Source organism: Rhyacophila brunnea, unplaced genomic scaffold (genome assembly GCF_057557595.1).
Source record: "Rhyacophila brunnea isolate RB1 unplaced genomic scaffold, BYU_Rbru_1.0 scaffold_20, whole genome shotgun sequence".
NCBI lineage: Eukaryota > Metazoa > Arthropoda > Insecta > Trichoptera > Rhyacophilidae > Rhyacophila > Rhyacophila brunnea.
Window position 1 is genome coordinate 24198585 of NW_028232860.1, and position 17015 is coordinate 24215599.

At 32.6% G+C, this 17015-nt stretch overlaps 1 protein-coding gene across 1 annotated transcript in view; it reads right to left on the reverse strand.

Moving 5' to 3' along the window:
- LOC147071446 (B-cell receptor CD22-like) overlaps positions 1–17015 on the reverse strand; it is a 939709-nt gene that overhangs the window by 92894 nt on the left and 829800 nt on the right. Inside the window, exon 14 of the mRNA XM_085948586.1 lies at positions 10252–10440. Within this exon, the coding sequence (XP_085804712.1) occupies positions 10252–10440 (189 nt within the window). The remainder of the gene's footprint in view (positions 1–10251; positions 10441–17015) is intronic.

Here is a 17015-nt window from a genome sequence, read left to right on the forward strand (position 1 = left end):
ATAATAATATACAAGCATAATAAATTATCATGTGGGTAGTTCATGTATACGATTTTATGGATATTTTTTTGAATTTTAGAAAAATCTAATAATAAAAAATAGCTAACTTAACACCGGCAGGACTTCGCAGTTTGGAAGATCAATGATCGAATGTGAAATAATATAAAGATGTGAGGATACTTCGATGATCTTTCAAACTGCGAATCTGGCGCAGATGAAACTACAGAACTGTGATATGTCTGAAGTCAATGATGCAGTCAAGGTGTGGTTGAAAGAAATTTAGGCACATCTCTTACACGGACAGAAGAAGACTATCTACTTATTAATTATAACATTAATGTACAGGCATTCATTTTTTTTAAACATATAGTGAAAATCACAAATTATTAATTTAAGACATTCACAACATGACACTTAGAAACAAAGAAATATTATTAAAACAGTATTATATAAAAAAGAAATTAATCAGTATTAAGTTATTAAACAGTAGAAAACTGTAAATACAAAAATATATAGGTACAAGGAAGTACACCGGATGAGTTAAGCAGACCCTATTTTAAGAATTTATAAAACAACGTACACCTATACTCATGCTCACGTAGGTGGAATATATTAACATCCAAAGCGAATTGGTTGAACATAGTTATTGCCCTTCCAATTGACATCACCAATGGCAGGTTAGTTCTGCTCCTTGGGAGAACAAATAACTGATGCTCTCGGTTTCTAAGATAGTTATCATGGATTTACCACAGGGCCTAGATTCTATAAAATGGGAAAAATCTCATTTACGACTTAAAAACACAAACGCTATCGGTAAAAATTGATCACGTTCACTTCCATTAATATCAATGGAGACTGAAATTTTAAATTATTAATATTTTTTTGGAACAAAGTTCTTCTTATTTGTTCGGTACAAATCTTGCAATCGATTTTTAACTAGCTTACCGACTAGCTAGACAGTTGAAACTTTTAGAATATATCAGAACACGATCCCAATGATTTTTTAAATACTTTTAGCCATCTTTAAGTCGAATTGAATTCATTTTTAGTTAATTCTGTTTTGTATGAAAAGTCATTTTGATACCATTATTGGTTGCTAGGGGGTCCTAGAAACTAAATTGTTGTAAATAATATATACGTGCCTTACTATTAAAATCAATATGAAATGACATTTCATTATTCAGTATTTCTATCAAGTACAATTTTTTTTGATCGTATAAGCTAGTTAAGTCAAGTTTATAATATGATTCAACAGAAAATTTAAAAACGTTGTATATAAAAACTTCTTTTTTTCTTGTAATTATTATTTTACGAAATATTAGTCCAGGGCCTATTTAATAGTAAAAGTAACCATGGTAACGCATGTATGCGGGAACAATTATTCATTTATTATAATATAAATTGTTTACTAACCTTCCCACAAATATTGTTAGCAACCGGTTGTCATTATTATAATCGGGAACTCAATACCCTTACTAGACAACGTCCCCGTCATTAAATTTAACCTTTAGGAGACCCTTAATTAAATGAACTCTGTGAAAGTTATACCATGAATAAATAATTGGGAAATTCATCCACTTGTTTTCCTACAATTCTCACAGCATTGAAAAAAATATCCTTTCTTTAACGACCTGCTTAGTAATTCAATACAACAATATTAGTAAATAAAATTAATGTCTTGTCGTCATCCCTACGGGTTTCATTCCCTTTTAGGGGTCATCCATAAATGACGTAACACGATTTTTGATCACCTCTCCCATTCGTTAAAAAAACATATTGTCGCCTTCAGTAAAATGTAAAATATCAGATTATTTATTACAGACAGGTTTGTGGCGTCATATTTTCTATACAACTCCCTATCATTTATTAGCCATAACTCATTACATTATAATGTTTTCTTGATTTATTTGTCTATCTGTAATGCATAAGCTGTCTCTCGCTTGTCTTCATGCGAAAGAGTTTGTGTCTCTGTTGCGCGATCGCATATATATATATATATATATATATATATATTATATAGAACATAAACGTTGCATATATCTCATACGCGATGCATTTAATCGCTTAGTCACAAATTATTATAATATGTACTTCGTTCATACGCTTACTCATGTAAAATACATCGACTTTATCGATATAAATACCAACAAATCTATAGTGGCATTAAAATCGACGCGTTCTATAGCTATGAATATTGTAAACCTATGTATATTGCTTTGCTAGTGATATATGTATTTTTTAAATTGTTATTAGCTTAAGTAATTTTTTTAGTTGATATTTTTTTCTAATCATATTAATATGTTAAATTCCCATCTAATCATAATTATAGCACAATACATCATGGCCCCCACATACTGAAGCGGGCCCCCAGGCCAGGATCTTTGGCAGCCCCCCCTACCTATCACTAAGGTTAAAGGCAGTCTGACGTTCTGAAGTGGCGTTTTCTAAATGGTGTTCGAAGTCAATAAAAATGTATTTTTAGCAATTTTTAACACATCGAATATGGAGTTGTTGAGTATCAACCCACAATGACCATAAATTGCATCGCACAACCATATATTTTAAAATGGTAATAACACCGAAGTAAAATAGGTAGCGCCGCAGGCGACTTTTTTACTATTAGAGTAAATTTAAGATGTGTGTTTATCTCAATTATGTGGTCAACCCGCCACGCCAGGCCCCCCTAAACCCGCGCCCCTAGGCTAGAGCCCTGTCAGCCCCCCCCTTGTGGGGGCCATGCAATACATACATAAACACACAGACATATTTTCTCGCTGTCTTCGCGTTGAATAAATTAAACGCATTGAGAGAATCGGCAAGAATGTTGACAGGTGGAACTGCCACCTGGTAATTTTTCATAAAATACGTAATAAATACGTCGATCAATTGACAATTAGTATTTAATTCAGATTGCGAATTGACGGTAGATTAAATGCATTGTCAGTTGATGGACGCCGTATTGATAGATGGACGTATATAAATATACATTATTTATATGTAATGGTTGCCTTTAGTAAAATGACTGAAAGTAAACATCAGAATAAATAATACGACATGTTTGCGTTTACTTCCGGAGCATTGTTGTTGTTGAGTATAAGTTGGATGGGATTTGCAAGCTCTTGTACCAGAAACATGTATTGCTTTAGTTTGGATATAGTTCATCTTACACCGATCTTATGAAACGAGGATCCTAACATGTGGTTGAATATCTTTTGATTATCTGATAATAATGATTCCGATCATATCAGAATATCTGTTTCAAAGGCGTTCACACAAAAGTGACCGATGACCGAATATATGAACAATTTCATTAGTCTCGCGATTCTGGGTAGATACCTACTCACAGATTAAAACATATATTTTATAATTAATACTAAAACGGCCTCGAGAAATCGGATAATGATTAAAGCTCAAATTACCTTGTCGGATAATGATTAGACTAACCGTCTAGCTCAACCGTCTGCCACGATCGCCCTTGATCGTGAAAATTCACCTTTTGTCACTATTTTTTCGTCACGAAAATTACCGAGAACGTATGAAAATATGCGAATTAATCTTGAGCTTCCAAGTGTGGCCGCACGAGCCTAACCTGTCTTGCGTTTGACATAACAACACAAATTTTACGTTTAAAAGGGGTTTGAAGTGAGCTCTCTTCGGAACTGTTATAGTCTAAATTATTTTTCTCCACATTTAAGATTCAAAATTGACACCGAGGCGTTAGTAACAACAGGTATGTAAAAATATTTCGCCATCCAAACAGACATTAATTTTGTTTTATTATAATTGTTGAGATTCTGAAGATTAAATGAGTACAAGTAAAATTTAAGAAAGAGTTTTTACAATATCATCACCTACTTTAAGATTCAAACACGTAATAATTGCTTTGTATGCAAAATTATAAGCATTTTCTTTCTAACATTGTATTATTTTATATGAACATGGTCTAAAAATGTTATTATGATTTTCATAGTAATAATATCATTTAAATGGTTTGGTCTGACATGTTCTTTTCAGCGCTCGAAATGGAAAATTTTACGAACCCGAACGCTCGATAATTTTCTGAAAATATTAACATATTTACCCAATTTTATGTAGGTACTTATATTACCTACATAAAAGTAAGTGTGTTACTTTCTACTTATCGACTCAAACGTTCAATTAGAATAACAGCCTTTGAACCTATGGCATGCTACATTAGAATGCAAATATTGTCAGCACTGCGGGTAAAAAATGGGATTTACGACACGTTATAAATATTTAAAGTTTTAAAATTAAATTAGAAAATTTAAACAGGGTATGGGATAAATGAATGTAATTATTATTCATCGCTCATTTATTTTTCGAAACGGAGCGATAATCTTGGGGATTACACAAAACGTTGCCACGCTCCAGCGTAGCCCAGTCCATTTCGAGCCCTAGTTCTTCTTTAAACACTAAAAAAATAAACTTAAAGAATATGTAGTTTTCTTTATTAGAATAGTAATAATGAATCATTTGATAATCAGAACTTATTTACGAAATGTTAAACACATTGATAATAATTTAAAAAATCGACTCACTCATCTTGGTCACATGTGAACTTGAATTTTTTCAAACCACAGCACCTCAATTAAATGCTCGTAGACAGCATTTGCCATTGAGCACACGTTTTTATGTTGCGTATTTGATCACGGATTCCATTCATTGTGATAAAAGCATCTTTATATATTTTAATTGAATGCCATTATACAAGGTGTTCAACGAATGGCCAATAACCCATCTTCGTAAATATAATATGTTACACCATTCGATGAAGGTCTATACGTTGCGTTATGTAGCGTATATTATAATTTACATAATACAACACAATATAATGGAGGTATTAATAATCTTCAACTTTCAGGAAGCGATGTATTCATATTTCTCAATACCGAGAAATTTCCCTAAATGACAATAGCGCAAGGATTTCCACATTTCCAAATAAGCCCTTTTGGGGTCACTAAGAACGCGAATACACGTGTTAAGTTTCTTGTTAATAATATTGCTAGAATTTCAAATAGTTTGAAATGTCTTACAATTAGTATCTGAATTTGTATTAAATATCAGCACATAACGTAACTAATATTGCATTCCATATCACAATCGTCAATATATCTACTAAAAGCTCAGAAACAATACATAGAATTTAATAATACCATTACAATAATTATTGAGCGTTTCGTTAATTTTCTGCCATTATTTGTGACAATAAATAATATATAATATAAATGTTTTTTCGAAATTCGAAAATTAGTATTATCATTCGATATAAAGGTTAGTACCTATGCATCTGTTAAGTCATTCAGCGCTAAAGACGCGCTAGGCGCGTAACGATTAGGTGGTCATTAGATATAATTAGCATGCTTTTTGAATGTGGTAATTAATTAGTAATTATCTAATTATCTAGTCAGCAGTCAATTTAATAACAGGATTACAATATTTTTTCAAATAAATAATTTAACGATCTTATTAGATGGATGAATATGACAGTTAGATTCAGCTAATTTTCGTTCAGAACTGAGAGCTTTTTTAGCTCTTATTTCTAGAAGAATTTTCCCATTTCATCAGCTTAATCACAGAAAATAAATATCCGTCAAAAATTCATGTCTATTTTACATTTCTTATTGCTCTTTCAGAATTGCAGGACGTTTTGCATAATTCAGGTCAAGATTTTAGAGTTATTTTTCCTTTAAACGGACTATCCAAACATGGGAAATATGTATAATACGCGTGGCATAGGTTCATCGCTACTGATATATGGGTTATCGAAATAATAAAATAGTGAAACAGATAGAAGTTGACAACTGTATGACAAACGTATTATTTTTTTCAGTGACTATATTCTATAATATTATGTTATAGGTCTATATTTCAGTTTATTCAGTAAAAATCATAAATGTTCCGGTTCCCGATATTATTGAGGACAATTATTAACTATTAGAATATGAAAATAACTAAGCTACCGTTTATTGTATAGTATCATTAACACCATCTTCGAAGTTGCTAGTTTGTCACATTATATTTTATTGATAGGTGCGCAGCAAAAGTCTGGCTGTCAGAATTGAACTGTTCCATATCCAAATGAAATGTAATATCATATTCTAGGAATTGAACTGACAGTTTACACAGGTACTTACAAATATTTTGATATAAAATTGTCGGGGTCGATTTTTCACAAAAGTTAGTCATCCTTAATGAGCACAGGGACAAAGGATTAGCTAAATGTTTGTTTGTTTCGCTTGGTTTTAATTTTCAAAATTATCGTCATACATTTGCGGTTTGTTATTATGAAAAGCAGCGACTAGGAACCTTTTAAAGTAGGTAATTAAAATTTTGAAGACATTTTTTATTAATATTTTTACCGTCAGATTTTTCTGTGTGTTTTTTTTTAAACAATTTTTATTAACTGGATGACTAACTAGATAATTGTCGATAAAAATTAAAAAATAAGATTTACCAGTGATGTTAAAGAAAACCATTTTTTATACAGCTGGAGAATTAAATTTGTTACGAATGGTTAGTAAATACTTTTCTGAGAATAAAATATTCCGTGTAAACATAGCATCGTGGGTACCAGGTTCGAATCCTGGGTCTGGCAAATACACATATTGTTTTTCAATTTGTGTTTGAGTCAGGGTATGGGCCTAATATGTTAAGCAAGTGGCTGATATCCATTTCTCGTAAAAACAAAATCTGTTAATACAAACCTCCACTAAGTGGAGGCCTATAATATGGGATAATAAGATCATATTATGATCTTATTAGGATCGGACATGGTCGGAGAGTTTTTTTTAACGAAGTGGGAGATTTAAAATTGCCACGTAATTTCAACAGGAGGCCCTGTACAAGTATTAAAATAAAAATATTTTTTTTACCCAATAACTTATCAAATTACATTCAATGATCAAACTAATTATAAAATAATTACATGTTGTCACTTAATTAATAACAGTTTCTTTTTAAATTGTAAGTTTTGTAAGGTAAGTACCTTTTTAATTAAATTTTTTTTTTTTTTTTTATTTAATAGTTTTATATACTTACGTAGGTTTTAAATACTTAACTATGAATAATTGTGTCGCTAGATTTCAAAATCAGCCAAGTCCATAATAGATGAATAGGAGAAAAACATCCTTTTGTTTTCTCAAATACACAGTCACAAGTGTGAAAGTTTATATTATTTCGAGTATAGAATATTTAAAATTAATAAATTCCACATTTTGATAATAAAGAAATGTTAGAAAGCAGTAGTTCTTCAGCAATTCACAAAAAAGTCAAAAATACCTAAAGGTGGACTTGGCTGATTTTGAAATGTAGCGACACAATTGTATGTTTTGCGATTCCGTCACCTGATGTCCGCAGTAGCAGTATATTACGCTTTAAAATAGATCATTCGCTTTCACCTGGTTAACAATCACTGACGAGGGCGCATACCTCCATAGCTAAATGCAGACAAATTAATCACATTAGTGTGTTTTGTCTCCTAGCCGAAAAGTCTACCATCAAAATATAATATCACGTAATATGTTTTAATCTTTTCAAGTATAAAGTTGCCCGCGGAATATTCTACGGCTTGTCAGGCACAAACATAGATGGCAGTGTCTACACAGAGTTTCCCCTGTACGGTCGAAGGCGAAGTTGCGGTTTCGGCGGCATATGGTTTGCGCCTAAGAGCATTATTAAAAAGTAAACTTTGCCCGAAACGCTTATAAAATATTACGTTTTAGTATTTTAAATTATAAAAAAGATTGTTTGTGTTTACAAACAACAAAAAATCCCACTCTACTGGATTCGCGTAATAGACATACCGCTGTATCTTTCACATATTATTACAGTTCCCTACCGAGATCATGAGAGAAACAAAGATAATATTTACTCGTCTTTATTTGTTGTGACATACGTATCAAGTGAATTATATATATTTCAATTTTAACGAAAATCGTATCGTACTATTTGACATAAATATTTACTCAAGAGTAAGAATACACAATGATTTCGGCGAAAGGATAATCGCTTGTAAAATCATACCCGGACTATAATATAAACAGATCGAGTAGATTTAGAATTTTATTTAAAGAACTATCATATTATTATTATTATTATTATCATCATCATCATCATCATCATCATCATCATCATCATCATCATCATCATCATCATCATCATCATCATCATCATAATTATTATTATTATACTCAATTGGCATAATGAAGAAAATTAATAATCAACATGACAGCGTCATTTGAAATTAATTTCCAGTTATTCGCCATGTAGGTATAATTACATTATGACATTTATGACAATATAATATTACCTAATATTCGGTTAATTTGAGAGTTAGAGATGAAGAGAAAAATTAGATGAACGGACCAAATTTAGATTTACTATCAAGGTTTCTTTCAGGACATTGGCACGCAAACGAAAATTGTGCCGGCTGAGAAATATGCCTTATTGAAAACTATTCTTTTACCCGCATCTGGTATTGCTAATTTGAATTCGGCCAGGGCATATGAAACCGCCTTGCAAAAACCCTGGAAAATTCTTTGTAGCGCAAGGCGGTGGTGACTTTGATGAATATTTTGTCGTATTCATTAGGAACTGAGAACTGCGATTTATAGCTGAGTTTTTCCCGTGGTAAAAGAAATGTCGCATAGGACTGATATTCTGAGCTTATATTTATCCTATCTTATATGACTGCAGTCACTGGATTTGAAAGGCAAGAATCATGATTACATGTCACCATTTATTATTTTGATTCCTTACCATACATATTGAGAGGAATGGAGTCGAACCGTCTACACTCTAGAGCGTTTGAAGAGAAAAATATACCCACAATAATAATAAATGCCAGATCGCATTGTATAAAAAATAGCAGGCAAATAAATACTCTTCATGAATAAGTATCATATTTAATTGAAATATATAATTACATAGGTTGGTCATTAGACTTTATGCATGACATATAATATTACTGCACTAACCTCATCAGGCGACGGAGAATCCCGCGCCGTGAACTTCTAATTTTGATCGATTTACAATGCTCGAGACCACTGTAGCGAGAGAATGCCTCACCTGATCGGATGAATTCTGGTGGCAGTTTGTATGTTAACGATCAAGATAATTAATATATTAACAAACAATTTCATTTCTACCCACAAAAAACTACTGCACCAAAGGTCTAGTTCTTGTTTAGAAGGCAGCTTACCTACTCATAAAGCTCAGTTATGGAGTTCCGATAAACAAAAAAATCTATTATTATTATAATTATTATTAATGACTGAAGGTACTTACACACTACATTGAATATAAATTTTAATTATTTTCCCCTTTGCCCAAGGATGCGGAAAAGTTAAACGCGGATCGCGAAAACTGATTCAAATAGAAATGTACAACAAATTCATTAAAAAAAAGTTATATAAACAAACTTTCAGAATATAAAATTATTTTTTAAAGGTTAAATAATTGTTTGTACAAACTTTTCGCAATCTAAGAATATATTTAAGCTATTTGAAAGCTTTAAATAACTGTTAAGGCGACAAATTTCGTATTGAGCCATCAAAGGCTACCGAAGAACGTGGTTTAGTGACAACGCAAAAATTTCAAAAGTTTATTTGATTCCAAGTTCCAAAGCACACCACTGAAGGGACGGCAGACGTCGCTACTGTCGCCGAGTTTTAATTACGAGGGAGAGGATAAAGTTTGTCGAAATGACGAGCGGTATTTACCTGTTCTCGCCGCCATTATGAATAAAGTTAATTTTAAAGGAGCTTAAAGCTCTGGCGTTTCTCAAGAAAAAGCTCATCCGCCGCGCTCTGAATAAATACGAGAGGCCAAAACGACACAGATTAAATAAAACTCGGGCTTTTCGGATAATATAAAGCAATAAGTTATTAGATTTATCCCCCTTGGATGTATTTTGAATGGTGATTTCTTAAGCCTCATTGGATGAAAAGCTGCTAATTTTATTAAGCGACATTCCTTTCAAATTAAAATACCATTCACACTTTCATAGTTTATAATATATATTTTTATAAAATAGGCGTTGTCATTTAAAAAAAATATATATCTAAAAAAGTAGAAGGCGTGGACATAGTGTAGTCTCAAGCAGACGCAAAATACTGCTATTTATTGAATAATAGTTTCAGACACATATTAGGCAATGCAGAATTTATAATAATGGAAATAAAATAGACCTTAACGAAGTTTTATTTAAATTTAAGTGAAAATTTGACTTACCTGTCCGTTTCTCCGCATCATTCAGCGCTATGTTCTCCAACACGACAGTGTCTGATGCTCCCTTCTTGTTCCTCGCGTAGAGGACTATCGTCAAGGTGTTGGCGTCTCCAACTCCTGACCCCGACGAAGTCACATCGGATCCATCCAGTGGCCAGAGTTCTGACAGCTCTACCCTAAAGATAGCTAAGTCTGCGAAAAAAGAAAACAAAAATAAATTATTTATTATTCTATGAATATGATATAAGAATGCAATATTTTGTCTTGAGTATACCTACATAATATAGAATAGGTACATTAAGTAATGTAGCTATTATAAAATCATATAAATACTAACGAATAATTACAATTATTAGCAATTTACGCAGGAAGTGTTTTTTGAAACTGTTATCATTATTGAATGATTGAATGATCTTGTAGAGCTTACTGGCCTTGCCAAACTTGAGGATCCATCCAGCTTAAAACTATTTACAGCCACGGATTTTTTTGTCTACAGTGGTATACATTCTTATCTCGTTATGTTTATTTATTAAAAACTATTAGATTTTCTAACTAATAGAACACATTTTTTGAAATCATTACAAAATGGTCAGAGACCTACCTTGCCGAATACAAAAACGTAGTATTACTCATTTATTTTGTATTTAATGGCGTTTGTAAATTGAACCAACAGCCATCTCATGCTTACATGTAAATTATACGTATTACATTTTAACGCAGCACAGTTCGCCGTAAGCTTTCTTATCGGAGAGAGACGACAGTATACTATATGGTCATCACTGATTTTGGCAAAATTCATGAATGAAAACCTGACCTAACCTAACAAATAATTCAGTATGTCGGCTATTTTCAAAATTATTTTGCCGCTGGCTTCCTGTAAACCGACAAGAACCATGTTTTATTTAGACATGGATTTTATCTCAGTATTATACGACCCAAAGAGGTTGGACGGTCTTTAATATATGACCATATATTTTTGATACAATATTTCACGATGAATACGGTGAACTGCATACCTACGTACAAATTTTCGGATACGCCATCGCATTACAGGCGGTCTCGAGAAAAATCCATTACATAATTACTTTAGTTGGCCCTAGAGACTATTCACGTCCATTGTCCACTGGACGACCGGTTTCCAAGAATCTCTATCCTGAGATATCTCTCCAATCGGTCTCACTAAGCATTGCGGTGACTCTCTTGGTGTTAACCATCCATCTCATTCGGTGGCGACGACTGTAGATTCATCACATCTCACAACGTGACCCGCTCAATTGAGTTTTCGCGCCCTGAAGATTATTTAACTATGTTGGGCATATATGGATACACGGATGAGCCACCCTTTAACCAGTCCAGTTCTGAGAATTTTATTTTAGAATACTTGGATAGCCTTTTCTTGTTTCTAGGTTAGGCTCTAGATTTTATACCCATACATAACGATTTGTTTCATGGTCATGTTGTATATACGGAAATTTGTTATTTGGACAGTATCTTGGGCTTGAAACTTGAATATTGCGAAGAACGCCGCATTTTGTGCACGCGAGTTCGAGGTAATTCTCGTTTTTTTTTTGCGAGATGTTTGTACCCAAAAACTTGAAAACGACGGGTCTTTAAAATGTCTGGTTACCTACCTATCAAAATGTTTCCTAGGCCCAAGAGGAATCGATTGGTTTGTTAATTTGGCGAAGGGTGGAAGTAGGCTGCGAAGATCCGAAATGCACACTAAACTTTGTCAGACATACTTATTTGTTTTCATGAAACTAAAATTTCAAATCAAGTTATACACATTTATATTTTTATAAAAATCGATGTTTTTAAAAATAAATATAAAAAATATTAAAACGATGAATTAGTCAAAAATATAAACAACAGAAAATCTAAAACTTAATAAACTAAATTTTAATGATAATTATGACCATAAAATATAATGCAATAATAAGATTTGACCCTGCAACGAATTCACATTTTATTACATTTTTTAACAATTGTAAGTTTATCTTTAAGTTTAAAAAAAATAAAAAATCTTTTTAATGTTTTCGGATACATATTTATTAATTAATACAGTTGAAATTGTAAATTATCAAAAAAAAATCTCAAATTGCAAGCTTCGTATATTTCCGCTAGATTCTCTGCTGGCATGCGTCTCCTCCTTAAGGCTATACTTCAGTTGAGGCATGGTCTAAAAGGATCGTGTCTAGGCGATGCGCGGATTGTGCAAATGACGCGTTCTGATGGAAATATAATTTGTCATAAAAATACCACATGCGTCCATTTAATGTTATATATATTGTCATATTACAAATAATAATAGTATATTCATTGACTTGTTTTCTTATTTAAGTAGGTACATACGTAAAGTTTTTTAGTCATCTTTACACGATTTAAGAATATTTTCATCCGACGCCATGACAAAACAAATCGACGTGCGGACACCTCGACTATCTGTCTCCGATTTGCGACTAGTGAGAAATTTCGTCGCACCTACTATTGAAAATTATTTGCCGTTTCACTGAAGTACGCTTTTAATGAAAATAAATAAGTATATCTGACAAACTTTATTGTGCAGTCTACCTCCACCCATTGCTACTTGTATATAAGTAATATATTGAGCTTTCAGTTATAATAATTTATAGGAGTAATCGAGATCAAACAATGAAAAAATTCTATTAAAAAAACAGGTGATGGATTCGTTGTAAATCTATGTTATTCTTATTTGCAAAACTTTTTTCTTTATTTATATTTTAAATAATATACCATTTTGTTATTTTAAAATAATACAATAGGTACATTATATATAAAATAAATACTTTACTCATTTTGAGCATATTGTAATAAACTGTCTAGACAATCGAACCTTCAGCTTTGTGTTGCCTTAATAATAGTCATTGAAAGATTTATCCATTTAGAATGAAAAGGCAATCAACTAAATAATATTCTAGAATATAATTTGATGTATTTTATAGTATTAGTTTTATTTAATTTAATTTGAGACTGCCCCTTTATTAGTACAAATTTAGGTAAGTACTGATTTAAAAATCTACCTTATAATAGTGGCGAAAGGTGGAGGTAGGCTGTTCAGATCCGGCATAAATAGTGCACACTAAACTTTGTCAGTCAAACGTATTTGTTTTTATTGAACTAAGACTACAATTATTTATGTAGATTGTTAGTTTTTAAAATTCAATTAAACCATGCCTAATCCAATCCATTGTAGATAATAGTAAAAAAATCGCTTATCTATCAAATATCTAAAATTATACCATACATAAATTTAGATATTTTATAGATATATCAATGTGTTTTATCGATTACGGTTTGGAGTAGGTCGGACTTAATGAATTGAAAAAAAACTAACCAATACCATCCTTAATATTATGTATTTATTTAAAAAAAGACACGTTGAGTACATAACAAATTATTAATTCAGGACGTTCGCAACATGACATTAAGAATAAAAATTACAAGTAATCAGTTAGAGAAAAACAAGGAAGAGAAAAAAACAAAGCAAAACATAGTTTTATACAAAAGAAATAAAATAAAAAAACAACAATAATTCAAAAAAAAATACAAATTAAACAAAATATGTAATGGATTGCCAAAAATATCTACATCTCTAGGGAGTGCATTGACCAGCCGCACAGCCCTCACTATTGGTGCCTGGTGAGCCTGACACGAGGTAACAGCGTTCACCCAAAATAGGTCATGGCTGCGACTTAATTCAACGAAAACAAGTTATCAAAAAAATGTTTCAAATTGCAAGCTTCTTATTATTCCACTAGGTGCCTCTGGTAGGTAGAGGTATCGCCTTAAGCGGAGCATATAGAGCTTGACGAAGTTGAGTTTAATAAGAAATTCTCTTACGAGGTATGGTTGACAGCAATTTTTTTGACTCATTATGTAATTGCATTGTATTAAATACTCGTTTGGAAAATAATATATTTTTTACAGTCGAATTGAACTAGCGACTGAAAGCATTTAGAACCGAGATCCCTACCAACTACGTCACTACGGGTGCACATGATAATAAATATCGGGAAAGGTTTCTTCCACGATTTTGTGATGACGTATGATTTCATTATTAAACGTTCCAATGAATACATTTTGATTATGGCCAACAGGTAAATGTCAGTCTTGCAAATTTTCCGAGAAGTTTTCTACGCCCCCCACGGCGGTAGCGATCGTTGCGAGAGATGAAAAACTGAAACAATTCCTTCTTTTGTGTTTTCCCCGATAGGTCGCGCTAGTGTAATATTCGGCTGTCATGGCGACGACAAAAAGGCTCTCTCTCTTCTGATCGTTTGTTATTATGTAACGAGATTTTTCCCATTTCGCGTTCAATGAATTCGTTAAACGCGGACACAATTTCATGGAGAGTTTCCGGTTTGGATTCAATGTATCTATCAAAATTAATAATGTTTCTTTGTCTTATACTTCTAGTGAATAAATAACGAAACTCTGGGCTCTTGCGTACTAATTATGTTAGCTAAAAAATGACATCACATCTCAGGTTAGTATGAAAACACTTCCAGTATCAGATTTATTCATCAATTTTCAGGGAAAATGTGAAGATAATCTGCTGAATAGATAAGCTAAGCACCAAATAAGCAGTTATTGTGAGTCATTGTCAAAGCAAAACCAGATAATCGCGTAAATACTTCATAACTCGAGTACTAGTACCTATTCTGAGACTGACGTTAACTCGATATAAGTCTCATACTCTAACATAACTCGTAACTAAAACTAACTCCATAGTATTACCATAAAATGAACATGTCACCATTTCTGTCCTTCACTATACCAACTTTACAACTGGGGAGAAAGGGAGAAAAATGACAGTTGATTATATCACCGCTAGACATACGTGTATTATACTATCTCGCTCGCGTGCATTTAAGGGTCTAGGACGATTTGGCACCGCGAACTGGCCTCCGCCGATTGGCCTCCGGTAATTGGCCGCCGGTACAATCGGACGCCGGCCCAATTGGACGCCGACCCAATTCGACACCGACCCAATTGGCCTCCGGGAGTATTGGACGCCGCACAGTTGAATTAAATGCGCAAAGGAATAGACGTAGGTTACGATTTGTTGGAGTAAGTAAGCAAGTCAGTTTAATATGCTTCTATCTTCTCAGTAGTTGTACCTTATACATTTCGCACTTGTCACATTTTTAATATAGATTGAGAATAATTATTATGCCTTATGATGTTTATTAAAAGAAAATAAGTCTTCCCTCGCTAAAACTTAAAGAATGATGTGCATAATCAATTAATTTATTGTCTATACACGGGTACTTATTTATATTTACAACAAATATTAAAAATAATGTTAGATGTTAGAATGAAAATTACATTATATTTCAGCGTTTTATCGACTTAATATTATAATAAAGCTTAAACATGTATATTATTATGCATAAATGCGTATTTTAAGATAGTATGAAATTAAAAACAAAATATTAAGTAAGTTATCTGCTAAGTATAAATGTTTCAGTAGTTTGATTGATAAGCTACTTAGGTACTGGGAAGGTACTGGGACGAAATCCCGAAGGCCGAAATCCCGAAAAATAAAAATAATACAAACATCAATAATTGCGCAATTTTTGCAAGAGACACAAAAACTCATTTTTTGTGGAAATATAAAAAAAAATGTAAAATACAAACATCAATAATTGCGCAATCGTAAATTGCGCAATTTTTACAAGAGACACAAAATCCATTCGTTCTATAAAATGGTCTCTCCTGAAAAAAATTGCGCAATCGGAAAACCCATTTTCCGCAAAAATGAGATTTGTCTCTCTTACAAAAATTGCGCGCACGATTGCGCAGTTATTGATGTGTGTATTTTACATTTTTTTTATATTTCCACAAAAACTGGGTTTTTGTCTCTTGCAAAAATTGCGCAATTATTGATGTTTGTATTATTTTTATTTTTCGGGATTTCGGCCTTCGGGATTTCGTCCCAGTACCTTCCCAGTACCTAAGTAGCTTATCAATCAAACTACTGAAACATTTATACTTAGCAGATAACTTACTTAATATTTTGTTTTTAATTTCATACTATCTTAAAATACGCATTTATGCATAATAATATACATGTTTAAGCTTTATTATAATATTAAGTCGATAAAACGCTGAAATATAATGTAATTTTCATTCTAACATCTAACATTATTTTTAATATTTGTTGTAAATATAAATAAGTACCCGTGTATAGACAATAAATTAATTGATTATGCACATCATTCTTTAAGTTTTAGCGAGGGAAGACTTATTTTCTTTTAATAAACATCATAAGGCATAATAATTATTCTCAATCTATATTAAAAATGTGTCAAGTGCGAAATGTATAAAGTACAACTACTGAGAAGATAGAAGCATATTAAACTGACTTGCTTACTTACTCCAACAAATCGTAACGTACGTCTATTCCTTTGCGCATTTAATTCAACTATGCGGCGTCCAATCCTCCCGGAGGCCAATTGGGTCGGCGTCGAATTGGTCGGCGTCTAATTGGGCCGGCGTCCGATTGTACCGGCGGCCAATTACCGGAGGCCAATCGGCGGAGGCCAGTTCGCGGTGTCAAATCGTCCCATTCCCTGCATTTAATGTCAATAGTATTGAAAGTCTAACTAGCGAGTCGCGGCGATGATCTCATCGGCATGCGTTCGAACTTCAAACAAGTTTTTTGGAACAAGTTTATTGGGCCACACGAACTGAGTATGGGTAGTACATGCCGAGACTTGAGTACGCAAACTGGTGACAGTATT